The sequence below is a fragment of the Lissotriton vulgaris genome, chromosome 12 (assembly GCF_964263255.1).
Source record: "Lissotriton vulgaris chromosome 12, aLisVul1.2, whole genome shotgun sequence".
In the NCBI taxonomy this organism is placed as follows: domain Eukaryota; kingdom Metazoa; phylum Chordata; class Amphibia; order Caudata; family Salamandridae; genus Lissotriton; species Lissotriton vulgaris.
The window spans coordinates 20,054,380-20,080,472 of NC_141700.1; the positions used below are offsets into that span (position 1 = coordinate 20,054,380).

A 26,093-nucleotide genomic window follows, 5' to 3' on the forward strand; every position below is an offset into this window, starting at 1 on the left:
TCCCCAACCAACACCTACATCCCTCTGCTAATTCCTATATCCAGTCCTCATATGAAACCAAGAGCGCCCTCCCAGGGCACACTAAAGAATTTAAAATAAAATAAAAAAAGCTCTACAGGCTGAGGAGCCACATAAACTTGCGTGGCCAACAGCTCGTCACTTTGCCAAAGAAGCCCTTCCATGGTCCCACAGCAGGTTGTGCACCTTCTCCACCCTTTCACATTAGACATACTTATAGTGCAAGACTCCGGAGCACAGCCACAAGAAGCTACACACACCTTGTTGCAGCTCACAGACCTTGGCCAAAAAAACCCCTTTAGGAAGTAGTGTGGGGTGGAGGTGGTGGGGGAGGGGGAGGGGATGGAGTAGTCAGCAGCACAGGCTAACTCCTTCACAGTCAATGGCATCTCTACTCAAGCAAGCTCAGCAAGCCCAGCCTACAAGCTGCACGCGGCAGAAGAGGTGTCTTGCTGCCAGAGCCCTTAGTGTTCTCAGAAATGTGTCTTGCTGCCACTAAATGTACGCTTCGGAGACGCAAACCCCAATCATATTGTTTGTTGACGTCTCAGGCACTCAACAACAGGGGAGGGGGGAATTATGACTATTTATTAAATTCAACTAGATTAAAAAAAATTAAAAGCAACGCGCGGACAGTTTAAAATGGTTTGAATAGTGCAAACTTCAAGCTCCTTATATGACGCTTTCCAAAAAGTCTGGAGACACTTGTTCAGTACTCTATTTTGGAGGTCCAGTACTGAAGGATGCTTTTCGTTAGCCTAAAATAATAGGCATTCCTTTCCTTTAATAGTTGGTATGTCAGTGGTCTCATTCTGGCCCACATTGCATGCCACCTGCACAGCCAGGGCAAGGTTTCCAGAGCTGCTGCTTCAATACAGCCATTTCTGGCTGAATCAGGGCCATTCACCGGAACCAAAAAAGTAACAAACTACAAAGCTTTAAAAGAAAAAGCTGCAGTAATGGTTAGATGTGGCTTTTCACAAGCCTGTGACCACCTAAACATTGCTAGATCCTTCTAACTACCCAGAAGGGACAGTGAAGGTATGACAAACATTACCTCGAGTCCAGGTGCTCCAGCACACAAAAGAAACTAATTATAAGCTGCTACACTGGCACCAGACCAACTTTAATGGTGCTTTAATTTCCAAGGCTATTTGCCCCTCACCAGAAAAATACAGAGAGGTGGATACAACCCTGCAGCACTAGCTGCCTTTTATTAATTGCTTCTCCAAATGAATTTGTCAGCTGTTCGTAATAATGGCATGAGCCAAAACTTCTCATTCCACTGCCAAGGTCTTGGACACAGATGCGCCTCGCTTAAAATGCACTCCCTTACCCTCACTAAAGCCATTCACTCCTTGCAGCTTTCCTACAAATGGGCATCAGGATCACTTTTCATGCAAGCAACATTACCTGCTTCTCCTGTTGCCAGCAAAAGGCCAGAAGCAGTATCGACCAATTGGCACCACTCTGCCTCCTTAAATCTAAAGTGCCCCCATTTATCCCCCTCTACAATTTAAAGAGTGCCAACTACAAACAGATCAGTCAGCACATGGCACTTATTTTGCTAAAATCAAGCATTACATCTCCAGATTCATCAGGGCTGGCCTTAACAACCTAGGAAATGCTCCCTAAATGGATCTGAAGCACAATGAACTGCTGACCATGCATCTCTCTAGGAGTCTACCTCTGGTAGACTCAAATGAGAGCTGCCTGAGGTCCCACTAGGCCCAATTGCTGCCAAGTACCCCAATACAGGCCATGATCAAAACAAATCAATGTGCGTAATATTGATGTGACAAATATATTTGTTTAAAATAAAAAAAACAGGCCTTAAAACACCAGATCGCGGAATAATGCACAGCATAGTGAATCCAGAAAGATTCACGCTGCAAAACCACCATATGTCCTCCACTGCTGGGAATCTTAACATGGTCACAGCTAACCAAGTGTGTGCGGGAAGAATCAGGCACCAGGGTTCAGGCTTGGCTGCGGTGGAGAAGGGTTGGGGATGGGCTTTTAGAACCAGCGGGGCTCCACACTCCAAGTAGTCCAGTGAGTTTACAAAACTCAGCCCCTAAAGCAAACTGTATTAAGAGGATGGGTAAAATCAACACAAAGGAGAAAATAAATAAAAAAAAAAGTCCTTTGGCGCAATGCATGAGAAGAAAAGGTGTTCGGTGTGTAGAACAAGTTAAGAGATGCCCACCCATTGCCTTTCACTCCCTGGGCTCAGCTGAAAATAAAAGGTAATTTTGTTTAATAAAATAAAAAATAAAAACACTAATCACCTACTCTGTTGGTGGAGGTGTGAAACCCCAGGATAACACTGAGTAAAATTTCGCAACGTCACTGATCAGACTATCTCAATTATTACATCATTAAAAATTTAAGATTTCACTTCCTGTAAATTTTATATATATTATATATATATAATTTCTCATTTTCTGTTTCTTTTACACCCCGCAGGCCCATCCTGCCACTGTGATGGGGTCAGACCAGGTTGTACTCCTTCAAGTTGAGCTGCAAGATGGTGTCCTTGACAGCAGCAAACACAAAGCGGATGTTCTCCGTATCTGTGGCGCACGTGAAGTGGGAATAGATGATTTTGTCGCTGTCTGGGTTTAGGTCCACAAACATCTTGAGGATGAACTCGCGGGCAGTCTGGGCATCTCGCTGAGGACCTGCAGCAAGAAGGGAAATATTAGTGCTCACCAAAGTATGGTAAAGAGGCCAGAGTGGTTTGTCTGGAGAGGGTTGCAAAACCCACTGCACGGGCTCCTCTCAAACACAAGCTATACTTTCAAAGCCAACCGAGTCAAGCAAACTTCCAATCAGACAGGACATGGATCTCCTCCCATCTTTAAAACATTCTCCTGTATAAAAGTTATTTATCTTCTCTGTTACCACAGTATGACAATCCTCCTGTGCGTTTCATGAACATAGTGGACGCACCACTACAAGTGGGCTACTAGCTGCACGGTCACAGCCGCAGATCCACCAGTCTGAAGGTTGCAATGCCCACAGTTGCACAGAGAGCCTATTAGCTCTTAAATGGAAGCTTAAAACCTTTGATATTTGAGGGTGATGCGACATCGGGTGCTTATTCCAGCACCTAACCTATGAACAGATAACAATTCAGAGACCAACAGATTAACTGCAGCAAAGGGTCAGCGACTCTGCGCATGCTGGGCTTTCCAAAATACCAGGGATACACACTGAGACTGCAGAACACATACACGCTCATTCCCAACAAAGACAGAGTCAGGCGGTACCATGCTGAAGCACCTGCTGTGAACTTACTCTAGAAACTGGCCAGAATGGATAGTCCATTAAGCACTCACCATCAAACTCCGGAAAGTAGTCCACGAGGTGCGAGTACATGATCTTATCTTCCAATAAGTCCTTCTTGTTCAGGAAAAGGATGACAGATGAATTCTGGAACCAGGGATAGGTGATGATCGTGCGGAAGAGTGCTTTGCTTTCCTCCATGCGGTTCTGCAGACAAATATTGCCAATGTTAATGCACTATTTAGAGACCTTGCACAAGCTGGAGGACAATGTGCAGAAGCCATGAATACAGGGGTCTAGCAGTCTAAAAGGTGGTGTGCATACAACAGGCATTAGCGCAGTCTACAACTCAATGCGCACTCCAAACATATCCAGGCTCAAGGTATTGAACGTCTGACAACATCTATATATTCCGCTTCCATGGATGCAGACTTTCTATTCGTAGCATCCTTAAATCTACACTGAGTCACATTACTAGCATGGTGGTCTGAACCAATAAGCAACCAAGGTAGATTCGCTTCTGTACTTTGTGTAACCTTATGTATTTAGGACCAACAACAGGAGGAAGCGAGCAGTTGCTGGAGGCCACTCTACACAGTGGAAAGAGCGGTATTTATTTGGATATCGCATGCATGATTTCATGAAGCATCTCGGGTATCTTGCCGTTAGCACGTTAACTGAATACGTGTGATCTATATTGATTTCTAGTACTTATGAATAAATCATGCAGCTGCTGCTTAAGGTATACCATGTGCATAGCTATGCACGATCACACTCAAACTTTTCTTTTACACTCGGGAATAAACACCGACTTGGAACATTAACGGGGTAACATTGCTTAGACTTCTCATTTCGCTTGCAAGATTTTGAGGTTAATGTTTAGCCCAGAGTTTTTCTTCATTTGTAGTCTGATTTCCAACGGTTTACTTTCAAATTCCTATATTATCAGTTATTAGTTAGGACAGTTTTCATAGGCAAAGCATTTTTTGTTTTGCTAACAACTTGAAAGAATCTTCAAGAAATGTTCAAAGCGAGTACACCAATCACTTCAGCTTCTGTCTGGGACGTGTTGGGGGGATTCATCAAGCAGGGTCAAGAAAAAGGTGGGTGGGGGGTTCCAAAAGTTTTCCCCATGCTGCTTCCCATAGGGATTTTCAACACAACTATAGCTTGAACCGCTGAACGGAATGACACCAAACTTCGCAGAAAGCTAGATCTTGGTCAAGAAAGGGTGCTTTTTGTAATTTGCTATAAATCGGTTCAGCAGTTTGAGTAAATATTTTTGTATATCAAGGGAAGCAAATCCTCTGCAGTACCAAAGGATCTGAAAACTATGTCCAATTGGCTGCCAGCACTTCAAACCAGGAAGTGTTGGCAGCCATCCTGGGACCCAGCTGAGTCCCAAGAAAAAAGATGTAATATTTTATTTTTAAAAGACATGGGTCAGGGTACTTAGCTGTGGGGACAGAAATCTTTTTTAATTCCAGGCAAAACCAAGGTTGATCTGCATGGAAAGAAAAAAAGCAAGTGTGGTTTTCTGTGCTTGTTTTTATTTGTCCTCTGAGGTGAGCCAGGGGATGGCACAAAGAGGAAGTTTCCAGACTCTGAAAGGAGAAGGGCATGCGTACCCCCACATCATCCTCGCTTGCGGACCCCATTCTCTGGGTGTATTTCTGTTCTGGATGGTGCCGGGACCGCATCCCCAGACCCCACCCCCCATGCAGAAATGCCCCCACCCAACCCCCCACGTGAAATTCTGCACAAGTGGTCCCCAGTGGGGACCGGGCAGCACGAGATGAGAAGAGTAGCACGACGCAGCAAAAAAAAAAGAAAAAAAAACATCATGGCTCTCCCAGCTTAGCAGGAGAGCCAATAATATATTATTCACTGCACCCAAAGGAGCGCTCCCATAATGCCCTCCGGAGCCTGAATGCTTTCACCTACAATTCGGCCGTTTCTTTCATTGTGATGCCCCCAGGATGACTGGGCCACCACCAACACCACCAGGAAGACGCAGCCTTTCGCCACAAAAGACATGGAGTCCCCACCCTAAGATGGGTGGAACTCAAAGACAGCAACCACTCCAGGATTTCTCTCATATTTTGAAGCACTACCAAGGCAGGAGCTGGGAGTGCTGCACCCTCTAGGGGCCAAGTGTATGGTTGCATTCATTATGGCACGAAACGCCTATAGGTTGTTAAAGGTAGTACATGTATTAAAGCACCCTCTGGGGGCCAATTGTATGGTTGCAATACAGTATTATTACAATGTGATGCCCTCTTGGGGCTGCTTTTATAAGTGCCGTGTGATAGTTAAAAATACTCTAACAGGTTTTACTCATTCTAGCTACTTTATTGGTTCACCATGACGAGGGCTATGATTTCTACTCACTGTATATATGTTTTATCAGTACTCAAGTGCTCGTTCATGCTGGAGCATTATTTTTGTATTGCATCTAAGTACACCATATTTTCCATCTGCCATTGTACAGATTTGTAAATTACTGCATAGTTATGTGTGTGTGTGAACATGTACTACTTCTTTTTCTAAACAAAAAAGTATTGACCGGACAGTCACTTATTGAATTGTGAGCAGTGAATGGTGATTACTAGCCCACACCACCTCCCCTGAGTAGGACTTGGACTGCTCTGCCTCACTATCTTGAGAGTCCAGCACTACAATGGGGTGCTTGGTTCTCAGTAAGGACAATTGTGGACCTTTTACTTGCGCAGCGCAGGGTTGGCTTTTTGCATGCGTGTATGGCGATGGTTGTATTCACGTATTGTAATTAAATAGAAGTTGTTTTTTTACATACACATTTACTGAAAAAAACCTGCTTACAGGGATGTTATAGTTCGGTTCAGATTTTACACACAAAACCATAGAAATTCAGCAGCCCTAAGATAACTTACTTGTGTTGCCTCCACGCACTGATAATTACGCCACATATTACATCACTGAACATCTATGACATAGTTTAGAATATCACTACAACATTTGCTATGAAATTGATAAGAAAACTGTGCCTGGTGGGGGCACGAGTTAGTTATTTGAGATAACTATAATTTCTGAATTTCTCTGGTTTTGTGTGTGAAAGATCAGAACCAAACTATAACGTCCCTATAACTGTTTTTTTGTGACAAACAAAATCCATATGGAGTATTGCATGATGAACAACATTTTTCAGTTGAAGAGAAATATCTGGAGTCTTATTTTGTGGCGAAGAATTCACGTGTAGTGAACCTGAGTAGTGTCAGATCCCGCTCTAAATTTGGAAGCGGATAATTGTGGATGTTGCATTCAAGTTGCTTCCACTGGAATCAGACACGCCTTCTCTGTCACTTTATTACGAGGGAAGTTCAATTTCACTATTCCCAGGGCATATAAAACGTATTTTATAAAGGTCCTCCTTATACGTACCCGACCCCAGGCCACTAGAATACCTAGGGTAGACCTTGTGGGTACCTAATATGCAGAAATGTTGTAGATTAATTATTTGTAAGTACCCTAAATACCAATGTCGAGTTTGGGCACAATTTGCATTTTAAAAGCAGTCCTGCAACAGGGGTGCTTTTAAACTGACCTCAGGCTTCAGCAGTGTACACATGCAAGTGCAGAAGGGGCTTCTGGCCTCTAAACTGCCATGCCCTATTATATACTAGACCACCACAGGGGCAGCCCCAAACACCTGAACCAGGAGCTATCAGTATTTTATCCTAACAACGATTCAGAATGTGCAAAAATTACAAACATATCTAAACAATAAATAATCAGGCGCACATCAAAAAGAAAAAGAAAATGCAAAATTCAGCCCATATACAAAGCATTTCTAGAGAAACATACAAAATGTATTCAATATAAAAAATTCACAAAGCTCAGACATATTAGCTGGTACATATAACAATTACTAGACATACACAACCAGACAAGTGGCATACAAAAAGAGGTTACATAAGGGAAGAAGTTGCAGAACAACACTAGAACTACAACAAACAAAACAATGTGTCCTCATAAATTAGGGCCACAGATGCGTCGACGGCGTTTCGACCATTCTCATTAATACCTGGTCATCTTCAGGACAAATAATTAACTGAGCTTTCCACCAACCAATCTCTAATCAGACAAATGAGAACAAACACAGTGATCATCAATGCTTGGGTCAATAAAGTTATATTTGTGTGGTGGCGTGGAGCACTTTAGAACTCCACTCCCTTCATGGTATATCTTCCATAGCTGCAATCCTGCTTCCGCGAGGCACAATGCCACCACCACTACAGGAGGTTTTTATATCTTCTAGTTCTTTCTGGTCAGCTGTCGGCGCAAGTGATTGGCCCAGTCCGAAGAACAGGGAACCTCAACCAAGTATCTACCTATTAGTGTACTACGGTTCGGGAACCCGGTAGGAGTGGGTGGGTCGGGGCTAACGCAGAATTGACACAACCGTAGTTCCAGGTCTAAACAGGTTCACGAATAGGTAGATACTTGGTTGATTATCACTGTGCGTGTTCTCATTTGTCTGATTAGAAATTGGTTGGTGGAAAGATCAGTTAATTATTTGTCCTGAAGATTACCAGGTATTAATGAGAATGGTTGAAACGCCGTAGACGCAACTGTGGCCGCAATTTATGGAGGACACATTGTTTTGTTTGGTTTAGTTCCAGTGTTTTTCTTGAACTTCTTCTCTTATGTAACCTCTTTTTGTATGCCACTTGTCTGGTTGTGTATGTCTAGTAATTATTATATGTACCAGCTTATAGGTCTGCGCTTCGTGAATTTTTTATATTGAATACATTTTGTATGTTTATCGAAAAGTGCTTTGTACATGGGCTGAATTTTGCATTTTCTTTTTGGTGTGCGCCTGATTATTTATTGTTTAGATAGGTTTGTAATTTTTGCACATTCTGAACCGTTGTTAGGATAAAATACTATTATATACTAGGGACTTAAAGGTAGTTTTAATCCCCCTGCCCTATTATGCACTATGGCCTTATAGGGGAGGTCATGCCAATCATAGGGGTTCCCTAACCCATAGTGTACCCTGGTGCATGTAGGTGTTTTCACTGTATTCCAAATGTCTTTTCAGCATTGCACTGGCCCAGGGACAGTCAGAGTCCGTTACCCTGAGTACCAGTCAGCATACAAACACAGGATGACTTGGCAACACCACTCGACAAGGATTCTTCGCAGCCTTTATTCCAAGGTCCAACTGCCGACGGGAGTCGGGCATTAATATGTGTTTTAGTGAAGGTCACTGTACCAACTCTTACAGCTCTGTATTGGCCATTTTAAGTATGCGGCCTCCCACAACGAAGGGTGACCAGTGTTACATCTGTGAAGGGGTAACATCTCAGTGCGGCTGAATATACGTGGAGGAGTGAAAGCAAGGCGTTGTTGTGCAGATTACATGCAGCATCCATTGAAGGAGGAACATGTTATTCTAACTTTGGACATGTGTACTGGCATTTGAACAGTTTATTAAAAGGCTTGATGACACCTTAATGTTAATAGCCCAAATGTAAATAAGTATGATACATGGATTTGGCACTCCTCTTTTTATGTCCTTGAAATTCCTCCAATGGGAACAGTTTATCATGCATTTAACGATATGCAACGGACACTGCCTATACTTTTACCTGCTTTGAGAAAGGCATAACTGCCGAAACGAGTCTGCATGGTGAATAATATCTGGAGCCTTGATTTCTGGTAACAAATTCAAGATTAGTGTGAGTTTGAGTGTGTCCCGACATTTTTACCTCCCCCTATGCCTCGACAGTTCCTCACGCTTCTCATTCTAACAAGGCTCCTGCCATACGTCTATAAACACAGGGCATAAGCATGTCCCACCAACATCTCCTCTGCAGTAGTACACATCTAAGTGCATAAAATAAAAGTGTCTGTCACTTGAGACAGACAGAATCATGTTTTGGCTCACTCATTTTTGATTCTGAAATTTTCCTTTTCATAGACACTTTAGTGGAAGCCCTTGGCCCCCACATTTTGCTACGTTCAGTAATCATTTCCATGACTCCTCAGCCTACAGTCGAGGACTTTTCAAACGGATATCTTTTAAACCGATTTTGGCTATTGATTCTTTTTCTAGTGAAGTATAAATAAGGCTTCTTTTGCTATTTTTCTGGTAAGCACACACATTCAGAGCATAACTCACCCTGCACTGTGATGATGTTATTGTACCACAGTCGCTTCCACTACTACTCGTCTTTCGCATCCACATCCCGATTGCAAGTAATTCTATTAGGACAGTGGTGCAAAGCCCTTTAACATCTCTTGTGCAACCCAGTGACTGTACTATTTGTCCTTTACCACAAGTGCACCTATTGTCCTGCTAAAGCTATGGCTACTCAGTGGTCAAAACGCCTACTATAGCTTCATTACTGAACAGTGTTTTTAATTATATATGCTGTTAGATAATCTATAACCATAACTGTGCTCTTACCAGCATTCGTTATTACAGGCAATAAGATTTATGAAAAAAATTATGCTAAATAACTCATGTTGCAGTGCAGTGTCTCATGTTGGTTCAGAAAAGGGTGGTGGTGATGAACAGAGTGTCTGAATTAAGCAGACCACTCTTACCCAGTCCAAAGATCAGGGCTTGATCCATCACCGTTTTTTAGCTCACTGCACCATCCCAGCTCAGAACTTGGCTATATGCAAATTAGTCTGACCCTGGCCCAGTGCATCATGGGAACAGGGCAGACCAAACTACCAAGCCAATTCTTATACTGGGAAGGAAACAAGCTACCGGGACCGGTTTCTGGCATTTCAGCCTTCTTCGGCCCGGCTTGCTTGAATCCTGATGGTGCAGTGAGAAAGGGACTCATGTCCGAGTATACCCTGCAACACCTATAGTGGCCAAAATCGATTCAGAAAAGGGGGTGGTGATGAACAGAGTGTCTGAATTAAGCAGACCACTCTTACCCAGTCCAAAGATCAGGGCTTGATCCATCACCGTTATTTACCTCACTGCACCATCCCAGCTCAGAACCTGGCTCTATGCAAATCAGTCTGTCCCCTTGTCTCCTTTCTGGTGAAGAATTGGCTTGGTAGTTTAGTCTGCCCTGTTCCCATGATGCACTGAGCCAGGGACAGACTGATTTGCATATAGCCAGGTTCTGAGCTGGGATGGTGCAGTGAGATAAATAACTGATGGATCAAGCCCTGATCTTTGGACTGGGTAAGAGTGGTCTGCTTAATTCAGACACTCTGTTCATCACCACCCCCTTTTCTGAATCGTGTCTCATGTTGGAGCACCTTGTGATTTTTGTTTTGAAATTAATATGAGTTTTTGATTTCATAACATATAGCATATTCATTTGAACACAATAATCCACTAATGGCTACAAAACGGTTGTTTAAGGCAGTGCGTGGAACAACTTGCAAGTAAGGTATTATCGGCCAGAAGCATTGTAACAACTTTGACTTCCTGCTGTTTCCGCAGTCTGTTTTAAAATATAATACTTCTCCGTTGTTTATTAAGACTTTATAATGAAGCAGCAGAAGCTGCCGGTTTGAGCGATGTTGATCCCTCTACAGTCCTGCAGTGCACACTGCCCGTTTGTCACTGAGTGGTTTTAAGTTCCCATGGCGCTTAGTGGTCCTCTGCATAATATGGATGTTAAGGTCGATGATTTTATCTATCTGCCTTCCTTTACACCTTAGCATTTATAATGTGCTGCTGCTTATGCAATAATTTGTTGTTTTTTTACTCAAGTTTTATGTCCCTAGATACACGGAGTCCTTTTTTCCGTCACCCGGTGCGGTCATCAAAAACTTGCGGAAGGATGCTTTTGGTGTCCTGAAGTCCTTAGCTGCGATGCCCGACACTGGATAAAGCCATTTGTTTAGTATTAGAGGGAGCAGGACTTTTTCTCGTTGTTTTGGGAGCCTGAATTACATTTTGAAAATGGAGCACTCCTTGATGGGCCTGGTGATTCGTCCTTGGGTAGGCTGTCTTTATAGCACAAGGTCTTGGTTTCTGTTACACACAGACTGTTCTTTAAGCCTTTGGCCCTACTGCCCTTTACTATCGAATGGTAGGGTTGGGAGAGGTGATCACCTGCCCCATTTTCAGTCCAATCCCCCCTACACTGACAGCAAGCTGCATTTGAAGTGTGTCATACCGGGCTCCTCTAACGTCAGTTGTCTTGGAAAGTGGTACTTAGGACATTGAGAAATCTGCTCTATGAAGACAGGTCTTAACTCCCTGTATGTACATGGAAGGAGGCAGTTGACACTGCCTTGTGCATGGCAGGATCTTAAGCTTACTGGCTCAGTCCCAGTTACTGTGCACCACAGAATGCGCATGCATCATTACATACAGGGTGTGTGACTGCATGTTAAGAAATTATACCATCATGTACAGTTAAATTATAACATCATGTACAGTTAAAGTGACTATGTATTGTACGGCATTGTGCTGATGTATGCAGGCCAAGCAGAAGCCCATAAGATTGTGTACTGCTGCACGAGTCCAGTGTCCGTATGGCAGGATCTTGCATTGGTGCGACTGCATACAAGCTGATTCTTGTACTTGAACATTTAACCAAGTGACCGAATGACAGGACCTTGTGCCGACTGTATATTTTTGCAACAATGCAATTTGTAAAGGAAGGTTTGCGACTGAACATACATTGATAATTCTACAGTGACCCATCCACACAAGTGAGATACCATTTTTATCGGGAGACTTGGGGGAACGCTGGGTAAGTGTACGAATGTGGCTCCCCGCAGGTGCCAGAACTTTCCATTACAGAAATGTGAGGAAATGTGGGTGTTTTTCTTTCTTTCTTACAACGCTTGAGGTTTGCAAGGGATTCCGTGTAACAGAACCAGAGTGAAACACACACAAGTCACCCCATCCTGGACTCCCCTGGATGTCTAGTTTCCAAAAATGTACAAGTTTGCTAGGTTTCCCTAAGTGCCGGTTGAGCTAGGGTCCAAAATACACAGCTAGGCACATTGCGAAAAAAGGGTCCGTTTTCCCAGTAAAAAAATGTGTTATGCCCATGTTGCATTTTGGGGTGTTTGTCACGGGCACTGGGCCTACCCACACAAGTGAGGTACCATTTTGATCAGGAGACTTGAGGGAACACAGAATTGTAGAACAAGTATTAATTGACTTTCTATGCATTTCCAAATATATGACAATGTACAAAAAAAATCTTATTTTGAAAACTGTCCTACAATTCACATGTTAGTATGGGTACCCACAATTTTGGAGATGAGCAATTAACTACTGCTTTTAAACTATATTTTGTTTCCATTTCAGATATTATATTTTATATATATATATATATATCTTTGATTCCTATTTATCACTCTTTACATTTTACCAAATTAATTGCTGTATACGTAATACACATTGTAAGGCGCAGCTCAATTATTGGCTCTGGGTTCCTCGGGTTTTTGTTGAACCTACAAGTCCCATATATCACAACAAGAAGGGTATTGGAGACCCAACGGTATCCTGCTTTCAAAAATATCTGGGACACCTGGAAGAAGTTACAGGCGAAAACATGTGCAAAAAGGACTGTTTTTTTCAACACAATTTCAGCTGTTAGTTTCCTAAGGAAAACCTTCAAGGATCTACACAAAGGACCCTTTACTGAATTCAGAATTTTGCCTCCTTGTAAAGCTTTCCAGGATTTATTATTGCTTTCATACCCATTTCTAACACTAACTGGAAGGAAGTTGATAGCATAAATAAAACACAGGAAAAATAGGCCATGTCCCAGTAAAATGCCCAAAACATGTAGAAAAATCTGGGTTTCTGACAAAAGTCTACCTGTTCCAGAAAGCTGGGAATATGTTGATTTTAGGAACACAAACCCTTTGTTGATACCATTTGCAGGGTAAAAAACAGACACTTCCTTATGCAGCACTTTCTCCCCATTACCCCCCAAAATGTAGCTGTATTTTGGTTGATTTCTCGGCCGCCTCCAGGGGATTCCACAAACCCTGGGTACCTTTAGAATCCTCAGGTTGTTGGAATAAAAGGATTCATATTTGACGTGGATACCTTAAGCGGACCAAAAGTTAGATGCCCAAGTGCGAACTACCCCAAATGAAGGGGTTAATGAGACACTAGTCAATGTCCTCTTGAATGGGGGAGGTGTGTGATTTAAAACCACTGAGACACAATGTCTCAAAAGCATTTCTGTACCTAAAGGGTAGGATCTGAAGAGGGGGTGCCAATCGCTTCAAACAAACTCCACCGCATTAGCTGAGTTTGGTGTGGCTCTGTTTAAATAGAACTACATCTTGGTTGTCAGCGATGGCCATGACCCTGCTGAGAAGCCTGGTGACCAAAGACTACCTCCAAACGAGGGAGGAAATAAACAAGCATCGCTCTATGGACTGCTGCATCTGCATGAGCCTGGAAGCACGCCCTTATCCTACCGCTGCTGGAAAAAACGACTGCAGATCCCCTTGAGCATGCGAATTACAGACCAATCTCCCTTCTCCCAGCCATGGCCAAGGTGATTGAGAACCACGTGCATTCCTCTATTACCAGCTTTATAGAGAATAACAATCTGCTTCACGATTCTCAATCAGGTTTCCGTGCGAATCACAGCACGGAGACAGCCTTGCTAGAGATAACTGATGCCATTCGAGAGACTCTGGATGGTGGAGGAAAGGCGATTTTGGTCATGTTGGACTTGTCGGCTGCCTTCGACACCGTCCCCCATGTCGGTCTCCTGTCAAGACTATGGGGGATCGGATTGCGGGGGACGGTGTTGAAATGGCTTAAGTCATTTCTTTCCAACCGCCGACAAGTGGTCTGGGCACCTAGTTTTCCGCTGAAATGCCGCCGCTGGAGGTAGAGGTCCCGCAAAGGTCCATTCTTAGCCCCTGCCTGTTTAACATCTACATGGCTCCTCTGGCAGAGGTAGCGGAGTCTTTTGGTGCCCAGATCATATCCTATGCTGATGACACCCAGCTACTTTTCACATGCAACAAGGGAGAGGATTTTGATGGTAAGCAGATTAAGGAGTGTCTAGAAGCCGTGTTTGAGTGGTTTCAGAGACACAGCCTGAAATGCAACTCGGATAAGTCAGAGTTGCTTTTCTTTGGAAGCCCACCAAATCCTGAGTGGAGGTCCTGGTGGCCACAGGATATGGCACCGCCTAGAGAAACCTCATTAAAAGCCAAAAATCTGGGCATCCTATGTGATGTAGATCTTTCTTTTAGATCTCAAGTCATAGGACTGACAGGAAAATACTTTGGCATGTTGAAGATGATGCGGAAATTCCTCCCCCTAATATCTCTTCAACATAAAAAAAATCATAGTTCAAGCCTTGATAGGCTCGAGGCTTGACTACGCAAATGCCCTCTACCTAGGCCTCCCTAAATATCTCCTTGCTCGCCTACAGGTCGTGCAAAACTCGGCTGCTAGAGCTATCTTTGGACTGCCGCGAAGGGCACGTGCGTCAGAGCTGCTGGAGAAATTCCATTGGCTCCCCATTGCCAAGAGAGTCACTTTTAAAGTGTTGACTCTGGCCTTTAAAGCCCTGCATCCCATCGGCCCTAAGTATCTCCGGAAACGGATGGCTTTCTATGTTCCAAAGAGAAATTTGAGGTCTGCACAATAAGCAAAAGCCATCGTCCCTACAATTAAACGAGCCCGTACTGGAGGTCGCTCTTTTCGTTATCTGGCCCCTTGCTGTAGGAACAAGCTCCCAACTGCTGTGCGATCATTGTCCAACTTGCTCGCCTTTCGTAAAGAGCTGAAGACGTGGCTTTTCACCCAGTAATATCTTTGCCACCTGCGTTGAGCACTGTGTTATGTACTGATTTTGTTCCTCTTTGCCAAAGCGCCGGGACACTCTTGTGAGTAGCCGCGTGCTATAGAAGAGCTTTATAACATAACATAACAAATGTTCTTGAAAAAAGAAGCCCAAAATCCTTTGCTGGGTGTCAGGATTGAGGCCAGAAACAGAATGGCCTGAATTACGAAGGATGCAAAACCACATGCTATACTGTGCCAGAGAGCTGCAGTGCCACCACAAAGAGAACCCTCGTGCATTCACCATCCAGAAGTAATTTGACATCATATGGATTCAAATAAATCATGAGAGTAAACAGTGGGAGCCAGGATACAATAGAAGAGCATTTGATATTGCTGTGGGGAAAAGGGTAAATCTGGAGGGATGGTTTGACATACACAGGAATTCATTTTCTTTTGTCTTTAGCTTTTTGATGCAATGATTTTTTTTCTCCTCAGATAGCAAAACAGCAAATAAAAGTGGTTTTAACTGAGAGGTAAGTGAGTAGAATGGGTTCAGTTTTTTTTTTTTTAAATATATTTTTATTGCAGAGTTATAAACAGCAGGAAAAAGTAAACAGCCAGTGCACTTGTGGGCTCCCCCCGTCCAATGACAGTTCACAGTTGTACACAGCCATTCAGCCCGCATCCCGGAGGCCGGGCGGCACATCAGATCGCTCGAGAGGAACACAACACAGTGTACGTCCCATTGGGACCCTGGCGGAAGGTCGTTTTACGTATCTGCTTTTACCCCCCCACCCGCAACAACATTCCCGTCAGCCATCTCCGTGGAATCAACGTAATTGCCCCCCTCGGGGCCTGCTCTGGGCTATTCGGCCTTCGTGCCAGGCCGTCCCACCCAATCAGTCTGCCCGCCACTCAATACCCCCTGTCCCAGTAGTTCCAAGGCCTCCACCAGCAACCCTCCAATGGCTTCCGGCCCTCCCCAAGCCCCTCTACAACTAACCCCCCCAACGCCCCCCCCCCCTGGCAACTGCTAAGGTGTGTGCTTCGCTCTACTGAACTGGATGGTTCCACTACAGTACGTAGTGAGATACTTCTGTGTTCGCCCCGCGGTGCCCAGCGGCTCAGTTCTCGCCGTCCTCATCCTCAACCAAAGCATCACGCAGAGCCTGTACCACTAACTCCCATGCACGCGCCGCATCCAGAGCTTTCTCATTCCCCAACTTCACTGCTTGCTTCATCCGGAGCACGCTCTCGCAGTCAGACCATCGCAGCAACTCATTCTTCCATCTACGCAGTGAGGGACCCCCCCTGGCCTTCCAGTGCCATGATATTTCCCTTTGAGCCAGTATCAGGCCCAGATCTATGAATTTACTTGTCACCTTGGTGTGCTTAGTATGCGGGAACCAGAGCAATAGACACGCCGCCATGTCGAATTCTACCTCCCTGTCAGTCACCTCATTCAGGAGTTCCCCTACCTCCGCCCAATAAGTCCCCAGTTGTGGACACCCCCAAAACAAGTGGTCCATGTCCGCCCCAAGGGACGAGCACCGGGGGCAACAGGCATCCGGCACCCGAAAGTGCCGCTCTAGTTTCTCTGGAGTTAAATAGGCCCTATGGAGCACATAAAAATGGACCTGCTGAAAGCGCGCGTTCCTGGTGCCCTTCCACGTGCGTCGCAGGATATGGCCCCATGCCGTATCCGGTATGGGCCGGCCAACGCTCCCCTCCCATTTAGCTTTGAGCCCATGGAGTGGTTCCAGCCCTTCGTTCAGCATCCTATTATGGAGGCACGTCACAGCTTTGAATGTACCAGCCGCCATCACCACATATTGGCATGCCATAGTCGTCGCGGGCTCCAGGAGCCCCTCTTTCCAGTGCTTTTGCATGGCAGCCACTACAGCCGCATGTAGTAGGAAGCCCCCCTCAGGCAGTCCGAACTGGTCCCGGAGCACGTCGAACGGCGCCAACGCCCCATCTATATACAAGTCACCCACCACCTGCAACCCCGCGTCCTCCCAGTCCATCAACGGGGACCAATCCCCTCCGTGCGGCAAAGCCGTCAACATCCCGATCGGGATCTCCGGGGCATAAGGCCGCGATGCCCTCGCTCTCCGAAGGCTCCTCTGCCAGCACAGCCGGAGCGTCCGCTCCTCCATGGTGAGGGCCCGTAACTCGAGCCGTTGCTGCATAATGATGTACGACCGCACGTGGCGCTGTATCCCCTGACCCCGGTCTTCCTCCGGCCCCCGGAACACCCTGGCTACGTTCTGCGTAAGGACCTGCAACTGCGCCGCTAGATAGTACAGCTCGAGGTCGGGCACGGCCATGCCCCCCTCCAGCTTGGGGCGAAGTAGCGTGCTCAAGGCTATTCTGCGACGGCCATGCCCCCACAGAAAGCCAATAATCAGTGACCGCAGTTCCCTAAACACCCCCTGGGGAATCCAGACAGGTAGCGTTCGGAAATAATAAAGGAAGCGGGGGAGCGCCACCATTTTCAACAATGCTATCCTGCCCAGGACTGTCAGCGGGAGGGTCGACCAGAAAGACAAGCTACCCCGTAGTGACCGGACACAACGGCCGATGTTACCCTCCAAAAGGTCAGCCGCCGAGTGGTAAATGCGGACACCCAAGTAGGTGATGCAAGAGGGTTCCCATGCCACACCCAAGTCGCTGCTAGGGGCTGGCGATCCCGCTCTCAGCGGAAACACGCAGGTCTTTGCCCAATTGACCTTAAGGCCCGACAGTCGGCCGAACTCGGACAGCAGATCCATCGCTCCAACCAGTGCCCCCGAAGTGTCAGCTAGGTACAGGAGCAGGTCATCTGCATAGAGCGATATATAATGCCATTGCCCATCACTCACTATTCCCGCGTATCGGTCGCCTGACCTCGCATGGACCGCCAAGGGTTCCATCGCCAGGGCAAACAACAGAGGGGAGAGAGAGCATCCCTGTCGTGTTCCCCTGCCCACCGGATACGCGGCAGATACCAAGCCGCCCAATCGAACTCTCGCCGTCGCCGAGGTGTACAAGACCCTCGTCCACCTTCGAAACCCATCGCCCATGCCGAACCGCTCCAGCACTCCATCCAAGAAAGGCCATTCCAAACTGTCGAAGGCCTTCTCAACATCCACGGACAAAACCGCCGGCGTTCCCTCCCCATCCAAGATGGCGTCCATTATTCCCACCAGGCGGCGGATATTCATCGCCGTGCTCCTCGTGGGTATAAACCCGGCTTGATCCCTGTGCACCAGGCCCGTCATGTGCGGGGCCAATCTAGTGGCTAGGATGCGACTCAGGATCTTATAGTCCACCGTCAGCATGGACAGCGGGCGATAAGACCTCACGTCCGCGGCATCCCGGCCAGGCTTGAGGAGTGGTACTATCAAGGCCTCCCGCATGGAGCCAGGCAATGCCCCCTTCTCGAAGGCCTCCGTATACACCACCAGCAGCCTGGGTGCCAGAGCGTCTACATAGTGCTGATAGAACTCGACTGGGAGTCCGTCCACCCCGGGCGTCTTGTTACGGGCCATATGTTTGATAGCCACTCGAATTTCCGTAAGCGTGATCGGGCTACCCAGGACCTTCGCGTCGTCCTCGTCCAAGACCGGAAGCGGCCTCTCCCCCAGGTACTCCACGATGTCCTGAACCCCCACTCCCAACTGACTCCGGTACAATTCCTCATAGTAACCCCTAAAGCGGTCCAATACAGCTGCCTGGGAGTACACCATCTCTCCCTGCGCGTTAGTAATGCTGAGGATCGGGCAACCCCTAAGTTCCGGGCTAGCTAATCTGGCTAAGAGGGTACCCACCTTGTCCCTTTCTGCGTGTGCCCTGATAATGTACTGCCTATAGTCATAACATCTCAAACGTTCCGTCTCCGCGGCTACCACTTCCTTCGCTTCCAATAACTGGGCCTGTAGACCTGGCCTAGTTGGCCTGCGGCGCTCCAGGTCCCTCAAAGTTTCCTCCGCTTTCATTAAGTCATTCAGCACAGTCGTTCGAGCATTCGAGAACCTGCCCAAGCACACCCCTCTCACCACCACTTTCATTGCATCCCATTCAGTAGACCTACTCGTCGCCGTTCCTTCATTCACACCGAAATAACTATCAATGCCCTGCCGGACCGCATCGGCGAACACAGAATCCTCTAGCGTCTCCGGCCGAAGCCGCCATGTTGGTATTACTGAGCGCTCCCTCTGCCATTGAATATGCACCAACAGGGGGTTATGATCGGAAATCGTCCTAGCAAGGTACTCAGCATGGGTAATCAATGGGGCTAGGGAGCTCCCGCAAAGCACCGAATCAATCCTGACATGTAAATCATGGAGAGCGGAATAAAAGGAGTAATCCCTGGTTCCCCTGTGCCTCTCCCTCCAGACATCCAGTAACCCCCATCGTTCTTGCCAGTCCTGCCTGTGCGCGGCCAGCCTGCGCACAGGAGAGTCTACTAGGGGGGGATGGGACCTATCCAGAGCCACATCGGTAACCGAGTTGAAGTCCCCCCCTAGCACTATCGGACCCGCCAGGAAAGAGGCCAAGGACCCCGAGAGGCTATCAAAGTATCGGCCTTGGTCAGTGTTCGGTGCATAAACACAACAGAAAACCACATCTCGTCCATACAATCTCCCCTCCACCGCTACAAACCTGCCATCCGGATCTATTACCTGATTCAGCACTTGAAAGGGTATCCCCGCCCTCACCCAGATCAAGACCCCCCTGGCATACGCTGAGTAAGTGGTGCCAAAAACCTGGCCCCGCCATCTTTTCTGCAAGGCAGCGCACTCTTTTTTGGTGAGGTGAGTCTCCTGGAGCATAGCTATCTGAACCCCCCTGCGTACCAGGTATGCATGTACTTTGTGACGTTTCACCATAGTCCGCAGCCCCCGGACATTCCACGTTAGGCATTTCAAATTAGGTAATGTCCCCATTCCAATTCCGTACAGTCCGAATCAAACAACAACGGTCCATGACCCCCCCAATGCAGTTGCCCCCCCCCAAACAACCCCAAAACTGAAACATTCCCCAAACCCCACTCCCCAGGACAGAGCACATGAACCCAATGGCCGCCCCCATCCAAACCTTGATCCAACTTCTCGCACACTTACCCTGTGGTCTCCACCACAGTCGACCTTAAGGGCCTAGGGGGGGTGAGTCGCCGCCGACCCCAGCTAGCGGAGCCCGCGTCCCGCCCTTCATCCCCTCCGATACACTCAGCTCCCCCACCCAGCAACCCGCCCTCCAGCAACAGGATATCACCCTACCATGAAGTCCCGATCTAGTCCCAAGTCTATCTCAGCCGCAGAAAATATTATCCGAAGTCTGTGGGGTCACCGTCGGCCCCTTCTGGCTCTCTGCCTCCGAAAGTTCCTCTCCTGTTCTGCTGCCTTCCCCTCCCGAGTCAGTTTCGGCCCGTTCACTGTTCTGTCGCGACCCTGTAATGGCCGCCGTCGCCGCGAGTGCATCCCTCTTCTCCGCCGCCATTTGAGCCTCCCGCTTCTCCCGCTGGCGCCTATTGCGGGACCTGATGCGTTGTGACTGCCGCACCCGGGGCTGCTTGGGCTGGTCTCGCCGACTTTGGTGCGTCCTATCCGTCCCTGCTCTGTACGACTCCAGCCATTGCCAAACTTCGTCCGGAGTCTGGAAAAAGTGTGTGGTGCCATCCATGATAATCCGCAGCTTGGCCGGGTAGAGCAAGGAGTACTGAATGCCTTCCTCCCTGAGCTCCTTCTTCACAGCAAGGAACGATGCCCTGTCCTTCTGGACCGCCTGCGTATAGTCCGGAAAGATCGTTACCCTGCTGTTCTCCACCTCATAAGGGCCCGACATCCTGGCCCGCTGGATGAGGAGGTCTCGGTCCTTGTAGTGGAGGAGCCGCACCACCATTGGTCGGGGGGGGCGGCCAAGCCCCGGCGGGCGAGCGGGCACCCGGTGAGCCCGCTCCAAAGTGAAAAATGGAGTAAGCCCCTCCGGCGCCACCACAGTGCGGAACCAGTTCTCCATGTAGGCCACCGCATCCTCCCCCTCAATCCGTTCCGGCAGGCCTACGACCCGCACGTTGTTCCGCCTATTGCGGCCTTCGGCATCCTCCGCCCTCGAGTGTCCAGTCGGGCCAAAATGTCTGTAATCCTGTGCTCCGCGGTCACCACCGATGGCTTCAGGTCCAGCAACAGTTGGTCATGATCCTTGACCCGATCCGCCAGCTTCGCGTGATCCGCGCGTAGCAGCCCCAGGCCCGTGGCCACTTGGGCAATGTCATTGTGCAACGCCTCCTTAGTGGAGGTGATCGCCTCAAGGATGGCATCCAAGCGCCGGTTCAGCCGCTGTTCCTGATCAGGCTCCGGGGAGGGATTCTCATTCAGCTGGGTCGATGTCGCCGAGTCCCCCTCGCGGCTCCCGGGCATCGGCCCTCCGATCGCCGCCATGTCAGGGCGCTGCGTCACAAGGCCGGCCACCCGTACTGCGGGTTCCCCCGTGGGTCCGTGCCGGTCACCGGGCACCGGGTAGTGCTATGTCACCGCCAATGGTCTCAGGAGCACTGACCAGGCGGACGAGCTCCGTTCCGTCACCCCCTCTGGGCCAGTGGGGGGAGGATGAGTCGTAGGGCGGTGGTCGGCGAGAACCCCTGACCTCCTGGGTGAATCGGGCAGCGTCCCCTGGTCTCAGGGCTTCGCGCCGCCAATCCCAGTGCGTTGGGCAGCCGGGTGCGGGGTCCCTCTCTGCTTGGCGACAGCCGGACTCAGGGCTGAAGTTCGGGACCATCCGACCTCCTCGCCGCCATTTTCTTCACACCCCGGACTACACCTCGGCCGCCTCTTCCTCGATCTCCTCGGGGCCAGCAGTCCCCCAGCGATTCACCGATTACGTCCAGCTGTCCCCTTACACTTCAGAGGGCAGGAACGTCGTCTCCGGGTCGCCTAGGGTCCCGAAAAACAGGAGAATTAGCGGGATTCCGCGCGGAGCTGCGAGCTCACGCCGCCATCCCGATCGGCGTCCAAGCCACGCCCCCCAATGGGTTCAGTTAACCTTTCATTGGTAACTTTAGTTGCAAAGAAGACAACTAGGAGATATTCATGGGACAAGACAACCTAACTAGTCAAAGTGCAAATGAAAATATTGAGATGGCTGTTTCAGAGAAGTCACAATGAACGATTCCTAGCTGTGCCAAAAATATAAATGAAAAATGGAACAAAAAGTGAACACCCCCCAATTGTGCATTTGTAATGGTCATCAGCAAAATGGTGTAACGGATGAGAACACAATGCAGGAATGAGTGTACTTTATTTTCACATGTTGGATTGTCTCAGCCGGTCAGTCTTCAAGATTAACACGAGGAGTTTCATCAAGTTGAACGAATACAGTCGGACTCTCTTTCTGAAGTATGAAGCGACATTTAGCGTTCTGAGCTGCGCCAGAGGCGTAAATACAGAACAATCCACGCTGCTATTCATAGTTATCCCTGCATAAACTGTGACCTCAAGATCGTAGGGTGGGATGGCTTGGGGTATGGATTTGGTAGCCAGGAGTTCTTTTCTATTGGAAATAAGGAATCAAAGTCACACTATTGTGCCTTTACACCGAACTCTAATAGCAACTAACATCTACGCTTTTAAAAGCAGGTACTAGCGAAGGGTGGGCTAATACAAACTAGTTAGCAGCATTGCTCACCACTCGCAGCTTGGCTAGATACTACAACTTTGGCGAATCCTCTGCCGTACTCGTAGCTGTGCTCTGGAATAAAATAAAGCCTTTGGGTCAAAGTTTCAGTGGAAACTGGAAATAAAAGAGGTGAATGACTTTCACGCCAGGAGAACACACAGATCAGATGACATCCTTTCAGCTGGAGTTTTAATACAGTTGTGACTGAAGAGCAATGCTGCCATCATGTGGCCACATGCAGGCCGCTCGACATTTCTAAGACATTTTGATATTTTGTTTTGAACTAGTAGGAGTTTCTGAAACAGTATTCTCAGTTCTCAGAAATGACCACATCAAGTCCCTCATTAATCAGCATAAATAGGGCATGGAGTAGATCTAAGCGTTCAGTCGACAGGTGTGGGGTTTACTAAAAGACAAAGCAAAAAAAAAAAGAAACACTTAAGCAACAGAGTAAACATGGATTTTATGGCGATTTTGAAGATCAAAGGGATCCAGCAGGGAGGTGGCTAGGGTGTAAATACAAGTTATTTCCACAGGAAGGAAAATAAAGGCATATGTTGTTGCAACAGGTGGTCCTATTTTTTTAGGGCACCCTTACTCTATTTTATCCCTGGGCCGTCCCTCAAAGATTTCCCAGGCAGAACCGAACTAGCCCGATAAAGGTTTCTACATAAATACAACCAGAATAAAGCAATAGGCATGTTTCGATATACCAGGGGAGATGACACTACAATAACAGTTTACCAAACGTTGTCCAGGAGATTGTCCATACATTTGCATGCCTAGATTAGGCCCATCAGGTCACCTTTGTCACCGGTGTCAGAAAGAGGGTTTATTATTATACCAATCTGATAAACACTTGCTGAGACATAAACACGTTTAACCAACCCCCTGCTCTACCCTCTGGTAGCAATGGCAAAAGCAGCAGACAAACACCCAGACAAATGTGTGCCAGGCTCAAGCAGTACCAAACATTCAAGTTGAGAACAAATCCAAAAATCCCATACTGACCTAAAAATAGCAAAAAACATAATAAAAGACAAATGAATCAAAAAGGTGCTAGGGAAAATAGGGATTTTTAAAGCTTTAAGGCAAAAAGCAGTAGGAAAACAAAAGAGCCACTCAATGTCTGCGTTCATGGTGGACTGATCTTTAGGCGTTTACGGGCAGACTCATAAAGTAAAACCTTTAAGGTTCTCAAAATCCTTCAGTGGCTTCAAGGCAGGATACCAGCAAGAGTCCTTCCAAGTCGAGGTTTACCTTCTTGCATGGTCATGCTTTTGATTCTCAAAATTGTCCTGGGGAGAAGGATGAGCAGCATTAGCCAAATGTGTCACAAGACCAGATACCTTCACTGTGGGTTAAGTCAGCGCAGAAAGTTCTTAATATGACAAGCCTGGAAGACGTCCATGCAGAATGTGCACCCAACTGGTTCCGTCTCCGCCCTTCAACTTGGTTGCCTCAAGTCAGACAAATGATTAAGTACCAAAAGCTTCACTATACTCAGAAAAGTTCTCCTGCAGCCTTCAGATCCAGAGGACTGTCTCACTGGCCCCTTTTCTCTCTCCAGCCAGGGTTCTCTCTGCGTCCAGTAGCTACTGTTCAGCTGGGTACTCTTCAGAGAAGGAAGGCCCATCTGCCTTTTATGTCACTAGCAAAAGCAGTCGGTTATGATGAGTATGTTAACCCATCTAATCACGCACTGTTCACCTGGTGCTCCGCACCTTATCTAAGCTTATTGATTTATTCAGTCTAATCAACACTTTTTGTTATTGTAGTTCATCATTTTTATTTCAACATATTTTTCTTTGTAATCGAGCAAATTATTTTTCATAATGTTTTTAGTATTCAAACATTATACATTTACAACCAATTGCTTTTATAACAAAGAATTATTACTCATTACAATGTTACACAATGATTTGAACCATAGAACTTTTGGTTGAGCCCAATGCATTTCGGCACCATACAGGTACCTTCATCAGGGGCCAATCTGTAAGGAAATAAAATTTCAGAATGCAAGTGTTTGTGTATTGTTGCCCATGGGTGCTCTTTAGATGTATTAAATGGTAAATCCATACCTGAGTTGAACTATCTCTCCAAATATTCAAACCCTGTCAATGCCTCAATGGCCACTATTATTCTGCCAAAAGAAAATAATAGTAACTCTATTGTGACTATTACATGCTACTCTGCACGATTACTTCTGGTAATCATTGCTTATTACCAAAAGTGCAAAATTCAAACATACCTGTGCGTGATTCTTGAATTTGAACCACTGAAAAAAAATTTTGCAAAGGCTTAGTTATCAACGCCTGTGTTACTTAAATACCGCCACTACTCAGCGTAATTAAGTACATACCTCGTGTTCTTTCACTGTGTCTCGTCTGAAAATATAACAGAGAGATCGATATGATTAATTAAATCTCCTGTGTCTGTTTGTGTCTCGAATATATAAAAAACGCCGCTATCTGTACCTGTATGAGTTGTAGTTGCTCTTAAAAAGAAACCGCCGCTCGGTGTGAAACGCTACCAATCTCCGTTATGCGCTGCTCTCGAATTGCGTATTGTTGTACCCGACGGTATGGTGTAAAATCAACGTAGGACTATTCACTGTGTATTCACTTCCTTCTGATGACTAGCTACGCTACTACGGGCGCCATATTAGTGTCGTAAATTGTGAGAGAAAACGTAATTTTTCTTTCTCCTGCATACAATGTCTCCAAGATATTAATGTTGGACCGGTCTATTTAAAATATGAACCGCTTCTGATTTCTAAATTCTGATTTCTGAATGACGACATGATTATCTAGACTGTGTTGATAACACAATCAGATTCGTAATCTCTATTGCCAAGTACTACTTTTCTCATGTTGTAAACTACTGACATCCCTATATAGAACTGAAATATTAAATGCTTGTGTGATTATGTGTTAAGTACTTTGTTCTGTGTGATGTACAAATCGTTCACATCATTAAATGAATGAACCATAGAGAAATGTAAATATGATTACATCAGAAACCATATAGAAATGCTAATAAATTCATTTCAGAAACATCGTGTTGTTTAATTGAACTTTACACAATTTGTCTTAATGCTATTTACTGTGAGGTTTCTAGAACATTTCATCCTGCCTGATGCCAGCATGTAAATTTCTCCTAGGTTGTTCATTTTGTGGGCTTTACTGATAACCCTATTATTATGAACTTGCTGTTTCTCTGTTTATGTCTGTTTTGTTCCTGAATATTACAGGTAACATGATAAATCGTATTTGTCATTGAGCCCAATAGGGGACATCGTGTTTAGGTGCTTGATCCAATAAAGTTCCTGTTGCAACAGTCTTTGGTGGTTTCAATGCCTGGCCTAATTGGTACT

At 46.7% G+C, this 26,093-nt stretch overlaps 1 protein-coding gene across 1 annotated transcript in view; it reads right to left on the minus strand.

The window, feature by feature from the left end:
• Positions 1 to 580: 580 nt before the first annotated feature.
• The window catches only part of GNA11 (G protein subunit alpha 11), a 178,044-nt gene continuing 152,531 nt past the window's right edge, over positions 581 to 26,093 (minus strand). Inside the window, exons 6-7 of the mRNA XM_086946763.1 lie at positions 3,363 to 3,516; positions 581 to 2,702 (exon numbers count right to left, since the gene is read on the minus strand). Coding sequence (XP_086802889.1) covers positions 2,512 to 2,702; positions 3,363 to 3,516 — 345 coding nt within the window. The 3' untranslated portion in view covers positions 581 to 2,511. The remainder of the gene's footprint in view (positions 2,703 to 3,362; positions 3,517 to 26,093) is intronic.